The sequence below is a fragment of the Macaca nemestrina genome, chromosome 2 (assembly GCF_043159975.1).
Source record: "Macaca nemestrina isolate mMacNem1 chromosome 2, mMacNem.hap1, whole genome shotgun sequence".
NCBI classification, from domain to species: domain Eukaryota; kingdom Metazoa; phylum Chordata; class Mammalia; order Primates; family Cercopithecidae; genus Macaca; species Macaca nemestrina.
The window spans coordinates 115,791,567-115,812,724 of NC_092126.1; the positions used below are offsets into that span (position 1 = coordinate 115,791,567).

A 21,158-nucleotide genomic window follows, 5' to 3' on the forward strand; every position below is an offset into this window, starting at 1 on the left:
ATAGGAACCAAGCTTCCTAACCTTAACTTTATGGGCAAAGGGTTAAACTCAGTGCCAACCTATGTAGCTTCACAGATCTCTATCTTGTGTGAAGCTCCTCCAAAGGTTAAAAAGCCTGGGGTTTCCAACAGTGGAGATGGGGATTATTTATTTTTGCTTTCTTTAGCTAAAGAGAAACAAAAACAAGGAAAGGCTATGAGACATTTCAGTCGCTATTAGGAAGGTGTGATATCCAGAGACCTGTGCAATGGTAAAAAACAAAATGGAAACCCTGGGACAGCTGGGGTCTTTCTAGAAAGAACTTAGAGGCTGTATCCCAACCCCCTGGGTAAAAGGAGAGCCAGGATCCTTATACATAAAGAGAAGTTGTTCTCTAAGGGAAGAGGGCAAGTTCCTGGCTAAGTCTAGGGTATAATTGCCTCCTGACAAAGAGCAGAGCTTCTGGCTACAATTTGTTCTGGGGTCTGGAAAAAGCCGGTTTGAGTGAAACCTGAATAGATGGCAACTTTCCAAACTGCACAGCAATGGAAGAAAAACCCTCCACGCCCCAGATCACTCACTCTGCTTCCCTGTAATTCCTGTGCCTTTATTTCAGAAGCTAGAAAGGCTGATACAGAGTCTGCTTCGAATAGTTTAGAAGGCAACAAGGACAGATCGAGTGCCATGTTCTGGAACTGTCGGGAAGTGAACGCGCCCAGTAAGATGATGCCGTATTTTGGTCCATGTTAATCTACAAAAATAACCACAGAAACAGCTGTAATCTACTGAATGTTGCCGGCCAAAAGAAATCTTTTCAGGGTATCTTTCAAGTATTGTACTTCCTATACCTTTTCCATATTTCACCGTTAAGACCAAACCTTCCTCCCAAGACTTGCCTTTCTGCATTATTTTTGGAATGCAGTCTTTTTTTTTTTTTTTTTTTTCGTTTTTAAGAGGGTCTTCAAATGCTCATCCTGTTTCACATTCTTACTGTTTCCAATTCCTAGCCTGGCTCTCTGCCCTATTATAGTGGGGCTCTCCTGGCTTCCAGCCCAACAGCATGGTTGCCTTAAAGGATGGACTTTAGGCCAGGTGTGGTGGCACTTTGGGGGGCCGAGGTGGGTGGATCACAAGGTCGGGAGTTCGAAACCAGCCTGGCCAAAATGGTGAAACCCTGTCTCTACTAAAAATACAAAAATTTGCTGGGCACAGTGGTGGGCACCTGTAATCCCAGCTCCTTGGGAGGCTGAGGCAGGAGAATTGCTTGAACCCAGGAGGCGGAGGTTGTAGTAAGCCGAGATCATACCACTGCACTGGGCAACAGAGCAAGACTCCGTCTCAAAAAAAAAAAAAAAAAGAAGAGATGGACTTTAAAAAGTGACCCAGAAAGCCGGCTCCAGATCTGGATGGGTGGATGGAGAGAAAGCTGCAGTCAGGAGTGAATCAGATGGCCTTTAAAAGAGCATCAGACTTAATTTTTTATATTTCCTTTTATTTGTAGTCATTTTGCTTGTCACATATTCATTGCAAAAAAACTAAAAAATACAAATAATAAAAACGTAGGATCCAGAGATAGCCACCGTTACAGTCTGTTATTATAGTGAAATATATATAACATAAAATTTACCATTTTGATGTAGAACCTTTCTGATTTTTTCATTTATTTATTTATGTATTTATTTTTTCTGCTCTGTCACCCAGGCTGGAGTGCAGTGGCATGCTGTCAGCTCACTGTAACTTCCACCTCGTGGGTTCAAGTGATTGTCCTGCCTCAGCCTTCTATTGGTGCCCGCTACCATGCCCAGCTAATTTTTATATTTTTAGTACAGATGAGGTTTTATCATGTTGGCCTGGCTGGTCTTGAACTCCTGACCTCAGGTGATCTGCCTGCCTCAGCCTCCCGAAGTGCTGGGATTACAGGCGTGAGCCACCACACCCAGCCAGTCCCTGAAATACATTTTTAATGGGTTCATAATATATTGTTTATAACTTTACCCATACTATGAACATATTCCAGGTCAATAAATATCAATACAATCATTTTGAATGGCTACATAGTATTCTATTATATGGTTGTAAAGTAATTTTGCTTCCCATTTTGTCCAGAGCCCAGCCAGAGCTCAGTATGGATTAATTGAATAAATTAATTTATCCAAAGGATTCCAGATACTTGACTGGCCCATTTATTAAATTTTTCTGTTTCATGCTACACAATTGAAAATGGAAACTGTTCCGGGCACGGTGGCTCACGCCTGTAATCCCAGCACTTTGGGAGGCCGAGGCGGGCGGATCACAAGGTCAGGAGATCGAGACCACGGTGAAACCCCGTCTCTACTAAAAATACAAAAAATTAGCCGGGCGCGGTTGTGGGCGCCTGTAGTCCCAGCTACTCGGGAGGCTGAGGCAGGAGAATGGCGTGAACCCGGGAGGCGGAGCTTGCAGTGAGCCGAGATCGCACCACTGCACTCCAGCCTGGGCGACAGAGCGAGACTCTGTCTCAAAAAAAAAAAAAAAAAAAAAACAAAATGGAAACTGTCCTAAACAATGTATCCTCTTTCCAAAACAGAGAGCTCCTTATGAATCCTAATTCTTTGAGATAAATTTCTGAGCTCCAGTGCCCAGCAGCAGGGCTTCTCTAGAGATAGACTAACTTCTCACATAACCCTTGGAATAACTAGAATCAGGTGATTCTCTTCTTTGGGACAGTTGCGTGTGTGTGTGTGTGTGAGCTTACACAGCCCTTGCAATAACTAGAATCAGGTGACTCTCTTCTTTGGGACAGTTGCGCGCGTGCGCGCGTGTGTGTGCACGCGCTTAATTGCCAAAGATGAAAAGCAGAACACTGGAACACAAAATGCCTAGTGAGGTGTCTGAGCTCCAGCACCGGGAAGTGGTCGCCTCACAGGTTGGCAAAAGGAATTTAATGACAACAGTATAGGTTTGAAAAAGGAAAATTTCTTAGAAGGCTGCAGAAGAGTGCAGCGGGGCACCCCCGCAAGAGGATTGAGGGCCTTGGTGGATCTTCCTTAGGTGCATTTATGGACCTTCAGGCCGGAGCTTAGGGTTGTAAAATGAGTTTCAGCATGGCATTACAGAGATGCCTAGAAATTTTAGTTACTTATAAAAGTTGAAAGAGGCGTGGAACCAGATCCCCACTTTAGATACTAGGGAAGTTTAATTACTTCTAATTTCCCCAGATGAGGAGTTTTGCCTCTGGATGGCCTGTTGGATGGTCACCAGGTGGTCTTTGCTCCTTTCTAAATTCCTCAGATAAGGGCCAGGCACAGTGGCTCACGCCTGTAATCCCAGCACTCTGGGAGGCCAAGGTGGGTGAATCACTTGAGGTCAGGAGTTCAAGACCAGCTTGGGCAACGTGGTGAAACCACGTCTCCACCATAAAATACAAAAATTAGCCAAGCATGGTAGTGTGCGCCTGTAGTCCCAGCTACTCGGGAGGCTGAGGCAGAAGAATTGCTTGAACCTTGGAGGCAGAGGTTGCAGAGCTGAGATCGCACTCCAGCCTGGGCGACAGAGTGAGACTCTGTCTCAAAAAAAAAAAAAAGAAAGAAAAAGAAAAAATAAATATTACAAGGATGAAGTAAGCCATTTTTATTTAGAGAAAATATAAGTGTGTGCATGGAAAATCGTGTGGGATATACATGAATATTACTAGAAATAATAAATGTAGTTACTAATGTATGTCCACTTTTACTGGAATTCCTCAGAGAGGTCCTGAGACTCCGAGCAAGGGGCCTGGATAAAAAGAGGGTATCTTGTTTTTTTGTTTTTTGTTTTTGAGACGGAGTCTCGCTCTGTCGCCCAGGCTGGAGTGCAGTGGCTGGATCTCAGCTCACTGCAAGCTCTGCCTCCCAGGTTTACGCCATTCTCCTGCCTCAGCCTCCCGAGTAGCTGGGAATACAGGCACCTGCCACCTCGCCCGGCTAGTTTTTTTTTTTTTTTTGTATTTTTTAGTAAAGACGGGGTTTCACCGTGTTAGTCAGGATGGTCTTGATCTCCTGACCTCGTGATCCGCCCGCCTCGGCCTCCCAAAGTGCTGGGATTACAGGCTTGAGCCACCGAGCCCGGCAAAAGAGGGTATCTTTCCCTGGCAGCAGGACCAACTACCCAATTTGTGGGGCCCTGTGTTAAAAAATTGCTAAGAATCTTAAGATGGCAACAACAGACTATTAAAACTAGGCCGCATAAAACTTAGAAACTAGGCCTTATAAAAAAGAACTTAAAAAAATTAACACCAGGTGGCTTTGGATAAGGTTCTACCCTGATAGGGTTTTACCCTGATAGGGTTCCACCCTGCTAATTCCGGGAAACAACTTCATGGGGTTCCACCCTGCCAATTCCGGGGGTCCCACCCTGCCTCAAAGTTCCCGGAATTAACAACTCCAGGAAAAAAACCTCATAAGGTCCTGCTCTAACCAATTAGAACAAGACACCTTGCTCAGGCCATAGACAGACCCAATTGCCACACGCCTAAAGCTTTGTTTGAATTTCGCGCCCTAAGCTGTGTTTAAACTTGTGTTTGCCTATATAAACAGCCTGTAACAAGCAGTCGGGGTCCCAAGGCCAACTTAGAGCTTGGGACCCTAGCGCGCTAGTAATAAATAACTCTCTGCTGTGAATCTCGTGTCGGTGATCCTTCGCGGCGACCCCTGCCCAGGAGGGAATCGACAGTTCAGTTCCAACATTTGGTGCGTTGGCCGGGAAGTGGGGTCGTCCAAGGACCCCCGACCCATCTGGCGGAGACCCATCTGGCCCGGGCCACGGACTGCTGACTGAACGGACCTACCAGGTACTTTCGTTTTGTTCTGTCTGTCTTGCTGGCTAACTCTGAACTCTAGGGAGTACTCCTTCTGAATTAAGTGGGGAAGGGGGACAGACGTGTCCGGCACCTTCCCACTTACGCCCCGGGGGACGCCCTGGCGGTAGTCTAGGAGAAGGCTGACGACTCAGTCAGCCTCCTTAAATCTGTAGGCAGGTCGCCCCTGCCGTCTGAGTATTTTATGATCTTGTGGCGCCACTCTCTGGCCGCGTGGCTTCTCCTTACTTGTCTGGTCTTTGTTTTTGTTACTTTCGTTTTGTCCTTGTTATACGTGGATGAAATAAGACAGACGTTGACGACTCCTTTGTCTCTGACCCTGACTCACTTCCCTGACGCTCGGGCTTGAGCCCACAACCTCTCCATAGAAGTCCGTAAGGGACGATGGCGAAAATTCTGCTCATCCGAGTGGCCTACCCTCCATGTTGGGTGGCCCCAGGACGGAACATTTGACCTCCCAATTATCTTACAGGTTAAAGCAACAGTGATAGATCCTGGGCCACACGAACACCCAGACCAGGTGGCCTACATAATTACTTGGGAGGATCTGGTCCGAAACCCTCCCTCTTGGGTGAAACCCTTCCTCCATTCTCCTTCCCCACCCCAGTCTACCCTTCTTGCCTTAGAAGCCCCCAAAAAATCGGAAACCAGACCCGCATAAGCCAGTCCTCCCAGATGAACCCCAGAGGGATCTCCTCCTTCTTGACCCCCTGCCTCCTCCACCTCAAAACCCCCTTCTGAGACCTCCACCTTACGCTTCACCCTTGCCCCCTGTCTTGTCCCCAGCTCTTTCCTCTACCGCCTCGGCCCCTACCCTTTCTCCAACTTCTCCCTCGGCCCCTCCCTCCACCCCGTCTCCTTCTCCAGCCCCGCCCAAACTCACCCCTCGGACGCCGCCACCGACACCTCCTAGTCTCCGCTTGCGGCGGACTGAGGACCCAGATGGCCCTTCCACTTGGCAATCCTCCCTTTTTCCCCTCCGTACCGTCAATCGCACGGTCCAGTACTGGCCCTTCTCTGCCTCTGACCTCTACAACTAGAAAACCCATAACCCTTCCTTTTCCCAAGACCCCCAGGCCCTAACCTCGTTAATAAAATCCATTCTCCTCACTCACCAGCCCACTTGGGATGATTGCCAGCAACTCTTGCAGGTCCTCCTAACCACTGAAGAAAGGCAGCAAGTCCTCCTGGAGGCCCGGAAAAATGTGCCAGGACCAGGAGGCCTCCCAACCCAACTTCCCAATAAAATAGATGAGGGATTTCCCCTCACCCGCCCAGACTGGGACTATGAAACGGCACCAGGTAAGGAGAGTCTCCAAATCTATCGCCAGGCTCTGTTGGCGGGTCTCAAAAAGGCAGGAAAGCGCCCCACAAATTTGGCCAAGGTAAGGACCATAACTCAGGAAAGGGATGAAAGCCTGGCAGCCTTCATGGAAAGGCTTCTGGAAGGGTTCCAAATGTATACCCCATTAGACCCAGAGGCCCTAGAACATAAGGCTACCGTAGCTATGGCATTCATAGACCAAGCTGCATTAGATATCAAAGGAAAACTCCAAAGACTAGATGGAATCCAAACCTATAGATTACAGGAATTGGTTAAGGAGGCAGAAAAAGTGTATAATAAGAGAGAAACCCCTGAGGAAAGGGAAGCCAGGTTAGCGAAGGAACAGATGGAGCGAGAGGATCGTAAGGACTGAGTGAGGGATAAGCATTTAACAAAAATCCTGGCGGCAGTTGTGAGAGAAAAAGGACCAGGGAGAGAGGGAGAGAAGCGGAGGCGGCCGGCTGGCCCCCGTGTCTTCGCATCGGCAGCCACCGCTATGCTGGTCAAGGACTCTGCTAAGTTAACCCTTGGGCAGCCACTAACTATTATTACCCCACATGCTCTAGAGGCCATAGTGCGGCAGCCCCCGGACCGGTGGATAACCAACGCACGCCTAACCCACTACCAGGCCCTCCTACTGGACACGGACCGCATCCAGTTTGGCCCTCCGGTCACCCTAAACCCTGCTACGCTGCTGCCGGTACCAGAAGACCAACCAAGCCCACACGATTGTCGGCAAGTACTGGCTGAGACCCATGGAACACAGGAAGACCTTAAAGACCAAGAACTCCCAGATGCGGATCACACCTGGTACACAGACGGCAGCAATTACCTTGACTCAGGTACCTGGAGGGCGGGAGCGGCGGTAGTAAATGGCCACAACACCATTTAAGCACAATCACTACCTCCTGGCACGTCTACACAGAAGGCTGAGTTAATAGCACTAACCAAGGCCCTAGAGCTGTCCAAGGGAAAGAAAGCTAACATTTATACTGATAGCCGGTATGCCTTTGCAACGGCTCATACTCATGGAAGTATCTATGAAAGAAGAAGTCTCCTAACCTCAGAAGGAAAGGAAATCAAGAACAAAGTTGAAATAATTGCCTTATTAAAAGCCCTTTTTCTTCCTCAAGAAGTGGCTATAATTCACTGCCCCGGGCATCAAAAAGGACAAGATCCAGTCGCAGTAAGAAACAGACAGGCCGACCAAGTGGCCAGGCAAGCCGCCATGGCGGAAGTACTAACCCTAGCCACAGAACCTGACGAAACCAGCCACATAACTATTAAACATACTTAAACCCCGGGAGACCAGGAAGAAGCAAAAGCCATAGGGGCTATAGAGAACAAAGACACTAAAAACTGAGAAAAAGGAGGAAAAATAGTCCTTCCCCAAAAGGAGGCCCTGGCAATGATCCAGCAGATGCATGCCTGGACACACTTGAGTAGTCAAAAAGCTAAAATTACTGATTGAAAAAAACTAACTTTCTAATCCCAAAGGCAAGTAACCTCGTAGAACAAGTGACATCTGCCTGTAAGGTCTGTCAGCAGGTAAACGCTAGGGCTACCCGAGTGCCAGAAAGGAAACGAACTCGTGGTAATCGCCCAGGAGTCTATTGGGAAATAGACTTCACTGAAGTAAAACCTCACTATGCTGGATATAAGTACTTACTAGTGTTTATAGATATCTTTTCAGGATGGGTAGAAGCCTACCCCACCCGGCAAGAAACGGCACACATAGTAGCCAAGAAAATTCTAGAAGAAATCTTTCCTAGATTCAGACTTCCCAAGGTAATTGGGTCAGATAACGGGCCGGCCTCCGTTTCTCAGGTAAGTCAAGGGCTCGCCAGGATATTGGGGATTAATTGGAAATTACATTGTGCCTATAAACCCCAGAGCTCAGGACAGGTAGAAAGAATAAATAGAACAATAAAAGAGACCCTTACTAAATTAACCTTAGAGACTGGTTTAAAAGATGACGCCTCCTATCCTTAGCTCTGTTAAGGGCCCAAAATACGCCTAACCGTTTTAGGCTCACTCCATATGAAATCCTCTACGGAGGATCTCCCCCTTTGTCAACCTTGCTTAACTCCTTCTCCCCCTCTGATCCTAAAACTGACCTACAGGCTCGGCTAAAAGGACTCCAAGCAGTACAGGCCCAAATCTGGGCCCCCTTGGCAGAACTGTACCAACCAGGACATCCACAGACCAGTCACCCCTTCCAGGTGGGAGACTCTGTCTACGTTAGACGGCACCACACTCAAGGACTAGAGCCTCGGTGGAAAGGACCCTACATTGTTCTCCTGACCACGCCCACAGCCATAAAGGTTGACGGAATCTCCACTTGGATCCACGCATCCCACGCCAAGGCTGCTCCAGAGACGTCCGGACCAACACCACTTAAGACATGGAAACTCCGACGCTCCGCGGACCCGCTCAAGATAAAACTCTCTCGTATATAACTCCTTGCTTATTGTTTGCCCTTCTTCCCTGCGCCGTCTCTAGTGTAGTTTTTGACGCTAACCCCCACCGGCCATTTAGCCTGACCTGACAGATAGTTAATTTTAATAATCAAGAGGTCTTAAATAAGACCTCCGAGAATGCTCCTATAAAGACTTGGTTTCCAGACCTCTATTTCAACCTAAAAAAAAAAAAATAGCAGGAAAGATAAAAAACACAGGCCCCCGGTTTACTGGTCCCACAGGAGTCCTATTAAGGACTCCTCAGGATGGACAAGAATGGAAAGGACAGGCTAGAAAGGTGTCCATCAGCCGGAACGGGTTTTATGCCTGTCCCGGATTCAGGACAGGACAAATAAGAAAAACTTGTGAAAATCTGACTCACTTATATTGCAAAAGCTGGTCCTGTGTAACTACTAATAATGGAAAGTAAAAATAGGCCACAAAACCCTGGTATATAACCATGTCCTTTGTCCAGCCCTGTACCACAACCCAATATTCGGAAAATTGCAACCTGGTTCGCATCAAGTTTGAAGATGCGGCAAAATCTGATAACAGATAAATAACAACAAGGTTAATATAAGGTCTCTATTTATACCAGCACAACCCGCCTAAAATTCCCCTCCAGACTATTAGTCAATCCAGACACTGCCGCTGTTGCAGTAAGGCCAAACCAGGTTTTATTTGAAGCTAGGAAGCCCCCGGTTTCCATATCAGAGAAGCCCCAACTAAAAGCTCCTCAAAGCACCTCCCCGCCCTTAATCTCCCTCACCCTCGCCGACATGTTAGGAATTAAGGTAGCGGCTAAAGTTAAAACCAGGACAGCAGCCCTAGTGCATGGTAACCATCATCTGCAACAACTTAAAGTAGCCATAGATGAAGACCTTAGAGCCATAGAACAATCTATCACAAAACTTGAAGAGTCCTTGATTTCTCTGTCTGAAGTTATATTACAAAACCGACAAGGACTAGAAATTGTCTTTCTGAAAGAGGGCAGGCTCTGTGCAGCCCTGAAAGAGCAATGTTGTTTTTATGCAGATCATTCAGGAATAGTTAAAGATTCTATGGCAAAACTAAGAAAAAAATTAGACAAGAGAAAAAAAAAGAAAAAATCTCAACAAAGTTAGTTTAAAAATTGGTACAACCAATCCCCTTGGCTTAGCACCCTAATCTCCACCATCTTAGGACCCCTCATCCTGCTCACGCTCATCCTGACTTTCAGGCCATGCATACTCAACCGCTTACTCACCCTTATTAAAAATAGATTAAACATAGTACATGCTATGGTTCTGACCCAACAATACCAGACCCTCAGGACTGAAGAAGAGGCTCAAGATTGAGCCTCTGATACAAAAAGAGGAGGGAATAAAACTAGGCCGCATAAAACTTAGAAACTAGGCCTCATAAAAAAAGAACTTAAAAAAATTAACACCAGGTGGCTCTGGATAAGGTCCCACCCTGATAGGGTCCCACCCTGCCAATTCCGGGAAACAACCTCATGGGGTCCCACCCTGCCTCAAAGTTCCCGGAATCAACAACTCCAGGAAAAAAACCTCATAAGGTCCTGCTCTAACCAATTAGAACAAGACACCTTGCTCAGGCCATAGACAGACCCAATTACCACGCGCCTAAAGCTTTGTTTGAATTTCGCGCCCTAAGCTGTGTTTAAACTTGTGTTTGCCTATATAAACAGCCTGTAACAAGCAGTCGGGGTCCCAAGGCCAACTTAGAGCTTGGGACCCTAGCGCGCTAGTAATAAATAACTCTCTGCTGTGAATCTCGTGTCGGTGATCCTTCGCGGCGACCCCTGCCCAGGAGGGAATCGACAGTTCGGTTCCAACACTATTAAACCAAGTGTAGCATCCTTCTGACTGCACAGGTCACACCCATGAAGCTGGCTCAACCCAGGACTAGTACAGCAACAACAGTGAGTCTCTCTACATGCACTGGAAATATATTGTGATGAAGACTCTGAAGTTCTGAAAGGTTAACTTTCTCAGGGTCACTTAGCCAGTAAGCCCTAAAGTCTGAATTCACACTCTGCTTCAGCACTGGAAAGCTTGTGTTCTGTTTCCAGGGCAAAGGACAAGCAATCATTCACATTTAACAAAGACCACTGTTAGGAAACAATGCCTTCTTAGTCTGGAAGGAAAGGATGGAATCTTCCCAGATAAGCCTTGACTGCTCAGAGCCAGGAGGACCTGCCTAGAGTCTCAGGGCCAAGGCCTCTGTCTCTAAAACTACAGCACTGTTTCCAAAGGCTTAAAAACTTTCCCAAACAATCCAACATACAGTTTTAGTGGCCTCTCATCAGTGACTTGCCTAGTCATAACTGAACTGCTTCCTGGTGCTTTGTTTTACTCTACCCAACTCCTCCTTCCAAGAAAAATAGCTTTAAGGTGTTTCCTTTTTATTTATTTATTTATTTATTTATTTATTTATTGAGCTGGAGTCTTGCTCTGTCGCCCAGGCTGGAGTGCAGTGGCGCGATCTCCGCTCACTGCAAGCTCCGCCCCCCGGGTTCATGCCATTCTCCTGCCTCAGCCCCCCTTTAGCTGGGACTACAGGCGCCCGCCACCACGCTTGGCTAATTTTTTTGTATTTTTAGTAGAGACGGGGTTTCACCGTGTTAGCCAGGATGGTCTCGATCTCCTGACCTCTTGATCCGCCCACCTCGGCCTCCCAAAGTGCTGGGATTACAGGTGTGAGCCACTGCGCCCGGCCTATTTTATTTATTTATTTATTTTTTTAAGACAGAGTCTCACTTTGTGGCCCAGGCTGGAGTGCAGTGGTGTGATCCCGGCTCACTGCAACCTCTACCTCCTGGGTTCAAGCAATTCTCCCACCTCAGCCTCCTGAGTAGCTGGGATTACAGGTGCATGACACCACGTCCGGCTATTTTTTTTTTTTTTCGTATTTTTAGTAGAAACGGGATTTTGCTGTGTTGGCCAGGCTGGTCTCGAACTCCTGACCTCAAGTGATCTGCCCGTCTCGGCCTCCCAGCTTTAAGGTGTTTCAGAGCCCTTACACAGGACACAGCTCCATTCTACCCTGCCTCCAACACAGCTGACCTTCCCTCCCACGGAGCAACCCTGCAAGCCCAGGCTGGGCACAGTGGCTCACGCCTATAGTCCCAGCACTTTCAGAGGCTGGGACAGGAGAACTGCTTGAGTCCAGGAGTTTGAGACCAGCTTGGGCAACAAAGCAAGACCCTGTCTCTCCAAAACATTAGCCAGGCATGGTGGTGTGCACCCGTAGTCCCAGCTACTTGAGAGGCTGAGGCAGGAGGATTGCTATAACTCAGGAGGTTGAGGATACAGTGAGCTGTAATCACCACTGTCCTCCAGCCTGGTCGACAGTGCGAGACTTTGTCTCTCAAAAAAAAAAATTAAAATTAAAAGTACCACTTCTTACCTATCCCAGCAGCTACAGCATTTGGCCCACACAGAAGGCACTCAGGAAATTCTTGAATTATGTCTGAAGAAGTAATAAATGCATGGATGGATGAAGACAGCCGACTATAACCAAGGAAAAACAATAAAATTTTCAGTATTTACAACCTCTCCCGCATTAAAGAGAGCAATTCCACCTGAGGATGCCTTTGTTTTGATGATGTGGTGGGAAATCATTTAGGAGAAGGAATACACAGTTTCATATTTTAAAAGGAAAAATCCAGGGAGAAGGACGGGTGTGGTGGCTCACGCCTGTAATCCCAGCAATTTGGGAGACGGAGGCAGGTGGATGGCTTAAGCTCAGAAGTCTGAGACCAGCCTGGGCAACATGGCAAAACCACCTGTCTACAAAAAATACAAAAAATTAGCTGGGTATGGTGGTTCATGCCTGTGGTCCCAGCTACTTGGGAGACTGAGGTGGGAAGATCACTTGAGCCTGGGAGGTGGAGGTTGCAATGATCCAAGATCATGCCACTGAACTCCAACCTGGGTGACAGAGTGAGACCCTATCTCAAAAAAAAAAAAAAAAAAAAAAAAAAAAATATATATATATATATATATATATATATATATATATATATATATGAAAAAGAAAAATCCAGGGAGAGATCTCAAGTGGGGGCCAGGGGAGGGTAAAGTTTCATGACAAGAGCACAGCATGGTTTGGAGACCTACAGAGAGATGTAGCAACTGCCAAAGGGAGCAGGTAGGGGGTGTGAAAAGAAAAGAAAATTTCAGGACATTCTCAATTTATAATGTGAAGGAGAAAAGTTAAACCCTGGAAACTGAGCAGGCATTGCTTTTTTTTTCTTCTCTGATCCATGACTGCTGCTTCCTGACCTTTATATTGAAATGTTATACATTAACCAGGCTCCCTATTCTTCATTCAAACTTAGACTAGATGATGTGGGAGATAGAGACCCTTGTGATTGTTGTCTCTTTACAATAGAATGTTAAGCAAACTCCTTCGAGTATAATAAATGGTAGCCAATCAAATCTTGTATTTATGTTAGCTTTTTTTGCAAAATGTAATTCCGGTCAGCACCCGTTTTTGCCTATATAAACAATCTTTTTTTTTTTTTTTTTGGAGACGGAGTCACCCAGACTGGAGTGCAGTGGCGCAATCTTGGTTCACTGCACCCCCCCAGGTTCAAGCGATCCTCCTGCCTCAGCCTCCCAGCCTCAGCGCCCCCAGTAGCTGGAATTACAGGCACATACCACCATGCCTGGCTAATTTTTGTATTTTTAGTAGAGACGGAGTTTCGCTATGCTGACCAGGCTGGTCTTGAACTCCTGACTTCAGGTGATCCACCCGCCTTAGCCTCCCAGAGTGCTAGGATTATAGGTGTGAGCCACTGCGCCTGGCCCATGCCCAGCTAATTTTTGTATTTTTAGTAGAGATGGGGTTTCACCATATTGGTCAGACTGGTCTCCAACTCCTGACCTCAAATGATCCCAGCTGCCTCAACCTCCCAAAGTACTGAGATTGCAGGGATGAGCCACTGCGCCTGGCCCAAAAACACATTTCTAATGTCAACCTAAAAATCATCAAAAGGTTCGAGATCCAGTTAAAAGAATTTATTCAAGCATAAAGTGTGAGGGCAGCCATCAGGGAAACACAGACACCAAGCAGTGGCAATTAGTGTTCCCCAGCGTGGGGAAAGGTGAAGATTGTTTATATTGGCCGGGCGCCTGTAATTGTTTATACACCTGTAATCCTAGCACTTTGGGAGGCCAAGGTGGGTGGATCACAAGATCAGGAGTTCGAGACCAGCCTGGCCAACATGGTGAAACCCCATCTCTACTGAAAATACAAAAATTAGCTGGGCGTGGTGGTGGGTGCCTGTAGTCCCAGCTATTTGGGAGGCTGAGGCAGGAGAATCGCTTGAATCTGGGAGACGGAGGTTGCAGTGAGCCGGGATTGTGCCCAGGCTGGAGTATAGTGACAGTGAGCCAAGATTGTGCCATTGCACTCCAGCCTGGGTGACAGAGCAAGACACCACCTCAAAAATAGGAGAAAGAAATGTGTTTTTGTTTGTTGGTTGGTTTTTTTTGAGACATGGGACCAGGCTGGAGTGCAGTGGCATGATCAAGGTTCACTGTAGCCTCTACCTCCCATGCTCAGGAGATCCTCCCACCTCAGCCTCCCAAGTAGCTGGGACTACAAGAGCATGCCACCACACCCGGCTCTTTTTTTTTTTTTTTTTGTAGAGATAAGAGTTTTGCCATGTTCTCAGGCTGGTCTCGGATTTCTAGGCTCAAGCGATCCGCCCACCTTGGCCCCCCCAAGTGTTGGTATTACAGGCGTGAAACACTGGGCCCTGCCAAGAAACATGTTTCAATAAAATCGTTAGGAAATCAAGTATGTGATTTGTGATGCAACTCTCTCCTCTATCTCCATAAGAAAACATCAGTAAAAACAGTGAACTGTTTTGTGTTCTTGGAGTCTGATGAGGACTCATGAATGTGGGAAGGCATCCAGCCAGCTCAGGGTGGGCCCAGCATGAGAGCAGGGACAGTGAGGAAGGTCCAGAGTCATTCGCTTTTACATGCAGTTTATGTGCTTGAGGATAGCGGAATGGAACTCTTGCTAGGTCAGAGCTGTATTTGGTGGCCCATGGTGGGAGAGGGGAGAACACTAATAAGTTGTGGAATAAAAACCATGGAGAGGAGCGAGAATTACTTAATCTGGCTCCAGAAGGGGTTAGTTGTGGGTAAGTAGTGATTCTCAGTTCGTTTGCTCAGCCCAGTCCTCAGGGTGTATCTGCTGACTGATCGTACAAGATAAAGGAAGGGAGAGGCCAGGCGCGGCGGCTCAAGTGTGTAATCCCATCACTTTGGGAGGCTGAGGTAGGTGGATCGATTGAGGTTAGGCGTTCGAGACCAGAGAGGCCAACATAGCGAAAGCTGGTCTCTACTAAAAAATACAAAAATTAGCCCGGCGTGGTGGCACATGCCTGTAATCCCAGCTATTCGGGAGGCTGAGGCATGAGAATCGCTTGAATCCGGGAGGCGGAGGTTGCACTGGGCCGAGACCGCGCCTCTGCACTCCAGTCTGGGCGACAGAGTGACACCCCCGTCTCGAAAAAAAAAATCTGCAATCAGTGAGGCGGGGATTATTACCCTCAATGTAGAGATTAAGAAAATGAGGGCTGAAGGTGACTCCTTCCAGGTCTGTTGGTGGCCAGCAAGGAGTCAATATCCTAAACTCTCCCTTCCAGACCCCAGCTTCAGCCAGAGCTCGCAGCCGCCAGCGCCGATCCACCCACCCACACTTCCGGATTCCGCTCCGCCCACCCGCGAGTACTTCCGGTCTCCAGTGCTGGGCGCCGTGGCCCGGAGCTGTGGGCTGGTAAGTCTGCGCTGGCAGGGCGCGCATGACCTTCAGAAGCAATCCCTGGGCTGGGCGACGAAGGGTCTTGGTGGCAGCAGGCCCTTCTTTCTCGTATCACCGGGCATTACGCGGCAGCGGTTTGCCTCGCGAAGGCCCTATCTGAGGATGACGTCACTTCCAGCCCCCTGCTGACTGCGGGAAACCGGAAATGGTGCCAGCCCCCTTTAATAGCGGGGAGGAGTCAAGGCCGGTAGTCTTCCTGTTTCCGTGTTTTGCTTTGGATCCCTCCGGAGTTTCGGAGAGACCATGTCTTGTATAGAATTGGAGGACTTAGCAAATAAAAATGCAGAGAGTCCAGTTAATTTTTTTTTTTTGAGACAGAGTCTCACTCTGTCACCCAGGCTGGAGTGCAGTGGCGCGATTTCGGCTCACTGCAACCTCCGCCTCCCCGGTTCAAATAATTCGCGTGCCTCAGTCTCCTGAGTAGCTGGATTACAGGCGCCCACCACACCTGGCTAATTTTTGTATTTTTAGTAGAGACGGGGTTTTACCATGCTGGTCAGGCTGGTCTGGAATTCCACACCTTAGGTGATGCGCCCGCCTCAGCCTTCCAGAGTGCTGGGATTACAGGCCTGAGCCACTGCGCCCGGCCGTGTCCAGTTAAATTTGAGTTAAGATAAACGATGAATAATTGTTAAGTCCTAAACATTGTATGCACATATTTATACTTTAAAAATTACTTGTTTTTCTGAAATTCAAATTTAACAGGACGTCCTGTATTTTCTCTGGCAGCCTTGGCATTGAGCGTCCCCCGTCCTCTGCTCATACCCAGTGGCAAGACTGGGATCTTCTAGGCTCTTGTCCATCTGGGAAGTAAATACAGATTTCACCCAGGCTATAAAGACCGGCTGTCTTAGTTGCTAAGATGCTTTTAGCTCCAAGCCTAATGGGCAAGCTCCAGGGGTCCCCCTGGCCATAACTGGACCCATTTTCGGAATCCCCATGACGATGCCCTCTGTGTTCCGTTTCACAACAGAAGTCAAGCATGGCTGTCTTCCCTTACGGGAGAGCTGAGACTAGGCACACAAAATGGTCAGAGTCTAGAAGTAACCACCACATTTGGGTGTAGGATAAACCGGTATTTGAGATCTGTGTTGCAGTGGACAGTATCAGAGAGCCTGAGGGTGTTAAGGGGAGAGTGTAGTGTTAATCTCACCTTGTGTCTCATTTTGTGGATGAGGCCCAGTGAGAGAAATGGATGTCCCCAGCCGCTCAGAAAACCTGTAGTAGATACAGCTGGAAGCTCAATTCCCAGCCTCCTTACCCCGCTCAGTCCATACTTGCTGATGAAGTCAGCTTGCAGCATTTATGGTAGGCATTTATTAAAGTAGATGCAATAGTACATATGTAGTACAGATGAGCTCTTTGGGTCTTTGTTGTTCCTATACCCCTCTACAGCTTCCTGACCTTCACCCCAAGGCTTCTTTAGCTTTTACTCTGCCCAGTGGGGAAAATGGCTATCTGGGCTCAGTTATGGGAGCCTGGCCTTTGCCTACTTCAGCTCTTGGGCTCTCACCACTGTGGGTGGTGTGATCTAGGACTTGTTTTTGTTATCTTGGAACTAGAAGGGGTGTTCTTGGCAGGGTTGGGTCTGGCCAGCTATGTGGGTAGAAGGGCATCCTTTTCTGTCCTGCAATTGGGCTTCATGGCACATGGCCTCACATGGTGCCTGGGGACTTTCCTAAGGTTCCACCATGAGCCAGACTTTGCCCTCACTCCTGATTTGAAACTAAACCTCTTGCTGAACTGGCCTGAATACTGGGATTCCTCAGATTGCTTGCCCTGAGGATATGCTCTGGGCTTGACCTGATAAACCTGCAGCCTCCTATAGACCCTGACTTCCCAGCCTCCTAATCCCAGTCTCATGAGATAAAGTAGAGTAGGCTGGAGGTCAGTGGGCTCGGGGTCAGTTGGTGGGACAATCAACAGACTCTTGGCAGCAGAGGTAGTAAAGAGGCAAGGAAGGAGTGCCAGAAAGGGGCGTTGCCCCTGGGTAAGAGCTCAGAAGTGCAGGGGGTGGAAAAGGGGTGGGATGGGAGCCCATTGGTAGAAATTACTCCCTCTGTCAATGATTAACTCACAGCCAAAGGGATGACCTAGGAGGAGGGCCCAGCTAATAGGAACTTTGGACTTAAGGCAGAGTATCCAGAGGGCCGGCATGTGGTCTGCAGAAGAGGAGGACATGGCTGGGTGGCAGGGCTGGTATCCAAGGATGAGTGAGATCCTGCAGCTGTGGGCTTCAGGAAGTCTCCTGGGGCTATCAGATGGCTCCTTCTTGTAGCAGCAGCTGTGGGGTCCACTGGCCGTGGGGGACCTCCTGTCTTTTGCCTTGCAAGGGCCTCAGTTGTGCTTTTTCCCTCTAGGCAGCCATGGGTGCCAGGCAGTGCTGAGAGCAGTGGGGCATGGCTGCAGCCCTGCAGGTCCTGCCCCGCTTGGCCCGAGCCCCCTTGCATCCACTCCTCTGGCGGGGCTCAGTGGCCCGGCTGGCCAGCAGCATGGCCTTGGCAGAGCAGGCCTGGCAGCTGTTTGAGAGTGCTGTGGGTGCAGTGCTGCCGGGCCCCATGCTGCACCGGGCACTATCCTTGGACCCTAGTGGCAGACAGCTGAAGGTGCGGGACCGGAGCTTTCAGCTGAGGCAAAACGTCTACCTGGTGGGCTTTGGCAAGGCTGTGATGGGCATGGCAGCTGCCGCTGAGGAACTACTGGGCCAGCATCTTGTGCAGGGCGTGATCAGCATTCCCAAGGGGATCCGTGCTGCCATGGAGCGCGCCGGCAAGCAGTAAGGAGCCATGGGGGGCTGCCTCCTGCTGTCTATCTGGAGGGAAACCTGGGCCCAGACCCAGGCTGAATCAGGCCTCCTTTCCCCACCTGCTTCCCTTTTCTCCTGGGTCTGGCCTGGCCCCAGGATGCATGTCAGTGGGCATCTTCGTTCATGCCCCCCTCACCTGTAAAGTTGAGAGATGAGGTGGGAGGAGAGGAGCCCACCCCATCTCTTGCACGCTGACCTTTCCCTCCCCAGGGAGATGCTGCTGAAGCCACATAGCCGTGTCCAAGTATTCGAGGGTGCGGAGGACAACCTCCCGGACCGCGATGCACTGCGGGCTGCGCTGGCCATCCGGCAACTGGCTGAGGGACTCACAGCTGATGACCTGCTGCTCGTGCTGATCTCAGGTTTAATACCACATTGGCCCAAGACAGTTGGTGGGGGGTACACCCAATATCAGGTCTTTGAGAAATCAGATCTGAGCCCCCAGGGTCACAGGGTGAAGTTAGGAGCAAGGGAGGTGGTAAGGAGCCTGGATGGTGACTCCCGGGTTGCCTTGGACTATTCGTCTGGCCTCCCCTGAGCTGTGGAGTCCTCCCCCTGAACTGACCTTTTGGGTGTCAGTGAGAGGGTGCACGGGGAGCACCTAATGCAGGGCCTGGCACATCCATAGAGTCCTTGGAAAATGTCACTGCTGTTGCTGTTGTCTGTACTGATGTTACCTAGAGCTAGGCTTTCAGACCTCAAGGAGTCTTCTCCTTAATCTTCCATTGTGTGCCCCCTGCCCTGCCTCCTGTTCTATTCTCTTAAGTAATTAGTTCTTCCAGTGCCTCCTGGGACCTGGGGTACCCCAAGGCAGGGGACAACCTCCAGCGGCCAAGATGTGGTGACTGTATACATATTGCATATCCACACGGGGGCACCCTAACCCCACCTTTCCAACCCCCCTTTTCTAATGTGGACTTGTCACCCCTGCTCGCCTGGTTCCCTGGGTTGGGATAGTTCCTCTGCCTGATACCCTCATTGTCTCTGCAGGTGGGGGGTCAGCTCTGCTGCCTGCCCCCATCCCACCTGTCACACTGGAGGAGAAGCAGACACTCACCAGACTGCTGGCAGCCCGTGGAGCCACCATCCAGGAGTTGAACACCATTCGGAAGGCCCTGTCCCAGCTCAAGGGTGGGGGGCTGGCTCAGGCCGCCTACCCTGCGCAGGTATGAGTCACTTCTTCCCCAGGCAGCCTTGGGTTGGTGGAGCCAGATCCACATGTGCCAGGGATGTGAAAGCCTAGAACAGCATACAGATTGGCAGGGGCATGGTGTGAAAGACTATGGGGCTGGCTGGGTGACATCATGGGAGGGGTGCCAGAGATGGGGAGGAGGTGCCTGCATGACCAGGTGTTTTGCAAGCCCACGTGAGAGGAGTTAACCATGGGTAAGGAAATGCACTGAGTTAGGGGGAGGGTGTGTGGATACCCAAGGAGCAGTTTGTCCTTATGGGCTCTGAGGGGAGGAGGAAGGGGGCCTGAGCCTTGTGTGGTGGCTCTTCCCTAGGTGGTGAGCCTCATCCTGTCAGATGTGGTGGGGGACCCTGTGGAGGTGATTGCCAGCGGCCCCACTGTGGCCAGTTCCCACAGTGTGCAAGATTGCCTGCATATCCTCAATCGCTACGGCCTCCGTGCAGCCCTGCCACGTTCCGTGAAGACTGTGCTGTCTCGGGCCGACTCTGATCCCCATGGGCCACGCACCTGTGGCCATGTCCTGAATGTGATCATTGGCTCCAATGTGCTGGCACTAGCTGAGGCCCAGCGGCAGGCTGAGGCACTGGGCTACCAGGCTGTGGTGCTGAGTGCAGCCATGCAGGGTGATGTAAAAAGTATGGCCCAGTTCTACGGGCTGCTGGCCCATGTGGCTAGAACCCGCCGCACCCCATCCACGGCTGGGGCTTCTGTGGAGGAAGATGTGCAGCTCCATGAGCTGGCAGCTGAGCTTCAGATCCCAGACCTGCAGCTGGAGGAGGCTCTGGAGACCATGGCACGGGGAAGGGGCCCAGTCTGCCTGCTGGCTGGTGGTGAGCCCACAGTGCAGCTGCAGGGCTCTGGCAGGGGTGGCCGGAACCAGGAACTGGCCCTGCGTGTTGGAGCAGAGTTGAGAAGGTGGCCGCTGGGGCAAATAGATGTGCTGTTTTTGAGCGGTGGCACTGATGGGCAGGATGGGCCCACAGAGGCTGCTGGGGCCTGGGTCACACCTGAGCTTGCCAGCCAGGCTGCAGCTGAGGGCCTGGACATGGCCACCTTCCTAGCCCACAATGACTCACATACCTTTTTCTGCCGCCTCCAGGGTGGGGCACACCTGCTGCACACAGGGATGACAGGTACCAATGTCATGGACACCCACCTCTTGTTCCTGCGGCCTCGGTGATGGCATAGGTCACATTTTGAGAGTTCAGAGGAGGCCTACAAGGGCAAGGTCAGATGGCAGAGCAAGGTTGGTCCTCAGGGCCTCACTAAGCCTTAGGGCCCCTCCTCTCCTTGGCCTTGGCTGTTTGGTTAGCTGTCACCTCCCACTCAGGGCCTCTGCTCTATGTCTATTCCCTTCCAGCCAGACTAGCAGATGGGGCCTCCCCCCTACCCCTACTTTCTGCATGGCAGCAGGTACCCCTGAGGACAAGGACAAGCCCCTTGGCCAGTTCAGTGTTCCCATGCTTCTCCCTTGGGCAGCCTCTCTCTTGAGCCCCTCACCCTGTTTCTTTCTGTGAAGCGAGAACGTCTGAAAATAAATAGGACCATGACATGGGTTCTCCGTGCACCTTCCCTCAGAGTGAGGCCTCACAGGGGAGCCGCTGGGAGAGGAGTGTGGTATGGCTGCAGCCATAGTGCCAGGGCCTGGCAGGACTCTTAACGCCCCTCTGCTGGACTGAGTACATGCAGGGTGTGCCTCACATAATGGGTGCCTGTGC

General features: G+C 49.8%; 3 protein-coding genes and 1 long non-coding RNA gene across 5 annotated transcripts; 2 read left to right on the forward strand and 2 right to left on the reverse strand.

Moving 5' to 3' along the window:
• Positions 1-572: 572 nt before the first annotated feature.
• LOC105480539 (uncharacterized) lies at positions 573-15,566 on the reverse strand. The gene is made up of 3 exons (XR_986497.3): positions 15,315-15,566; positions 12,008-12,111; positions 573-730 (listed from the first exon to the last, which is right to left on the reverse strand). It is a non-coding gene; the product is annotated as an uncharacterized lncRNA (long non-coding RNA).
• LOC139361972 (uncharacterized) lies at positions 659-10,370 on the forward strand. The gene is made up of 6 exons (XM_071091827.1): positions 659-798; positions 4,655-4,786; positions 5,932-6,115; positions 6,704-6,979; positions 7,819-7,925; positions 8,261-10,370. Exons 1-6 carry the CDS (start codon positions 769-771, stop codon positions 8,594-8,596), a joined length of 1,065 nt encoding a protein of 354 aa, XP_070947928.1. The 5' UTR covers positions 659-768; the 3' UTR covers positions 8,597-10,370.
• Positions 12,651-15,162, reverse strand: LOC139360823 (uncharacterized; the record flags this gene model as incomplete). Its single annotated transcript, XM_071088919.1, has 3 exons — positions 12,651-14,046; positions 14,595-14,646; positions 14,882-15,162. Coding segments are annotated over 3 exons (726 nt in total), but the record flags the coding sequence as incomplete, so codon positions are not given.
• Positions 15,567-16,016: 450 nt separating the features above from the next.
• Positions 16,017-20,766, forward strand: LOC105480540 (glycerate kinase). Of its 2 annotated transcripts, XM_011739573.3 has the most exons (4): positions 16,041-18,218; positions 18,459-18,610; positions 19,239-19,414; positions 19,754-20,766. In XM_011739573.3, exons 1-4 carry the CDS (start codon positions 17,842-17,844, stop codon positions 20,618-20,620), a joined length of 1,572 nt encoding a protein of 523 aa, XP_011737875.2. In that variant the 5' UTR covers positions 16,041-17,841; the 3' UTR covers positions 20,621-20,766. The 2 variants fall into 2 exon arrangements, with proteins under 2 accessions (XP_011737876.1, XP_011737875.2); XM_011739574.3 differs by lacking the exon at positions 19,239-19,414 and having other exon boundaries at positions 16,017-18,218; positions 19,754-20,069.
• Positions 20,767-21,158: the final 392 nt, after the last annotated feature.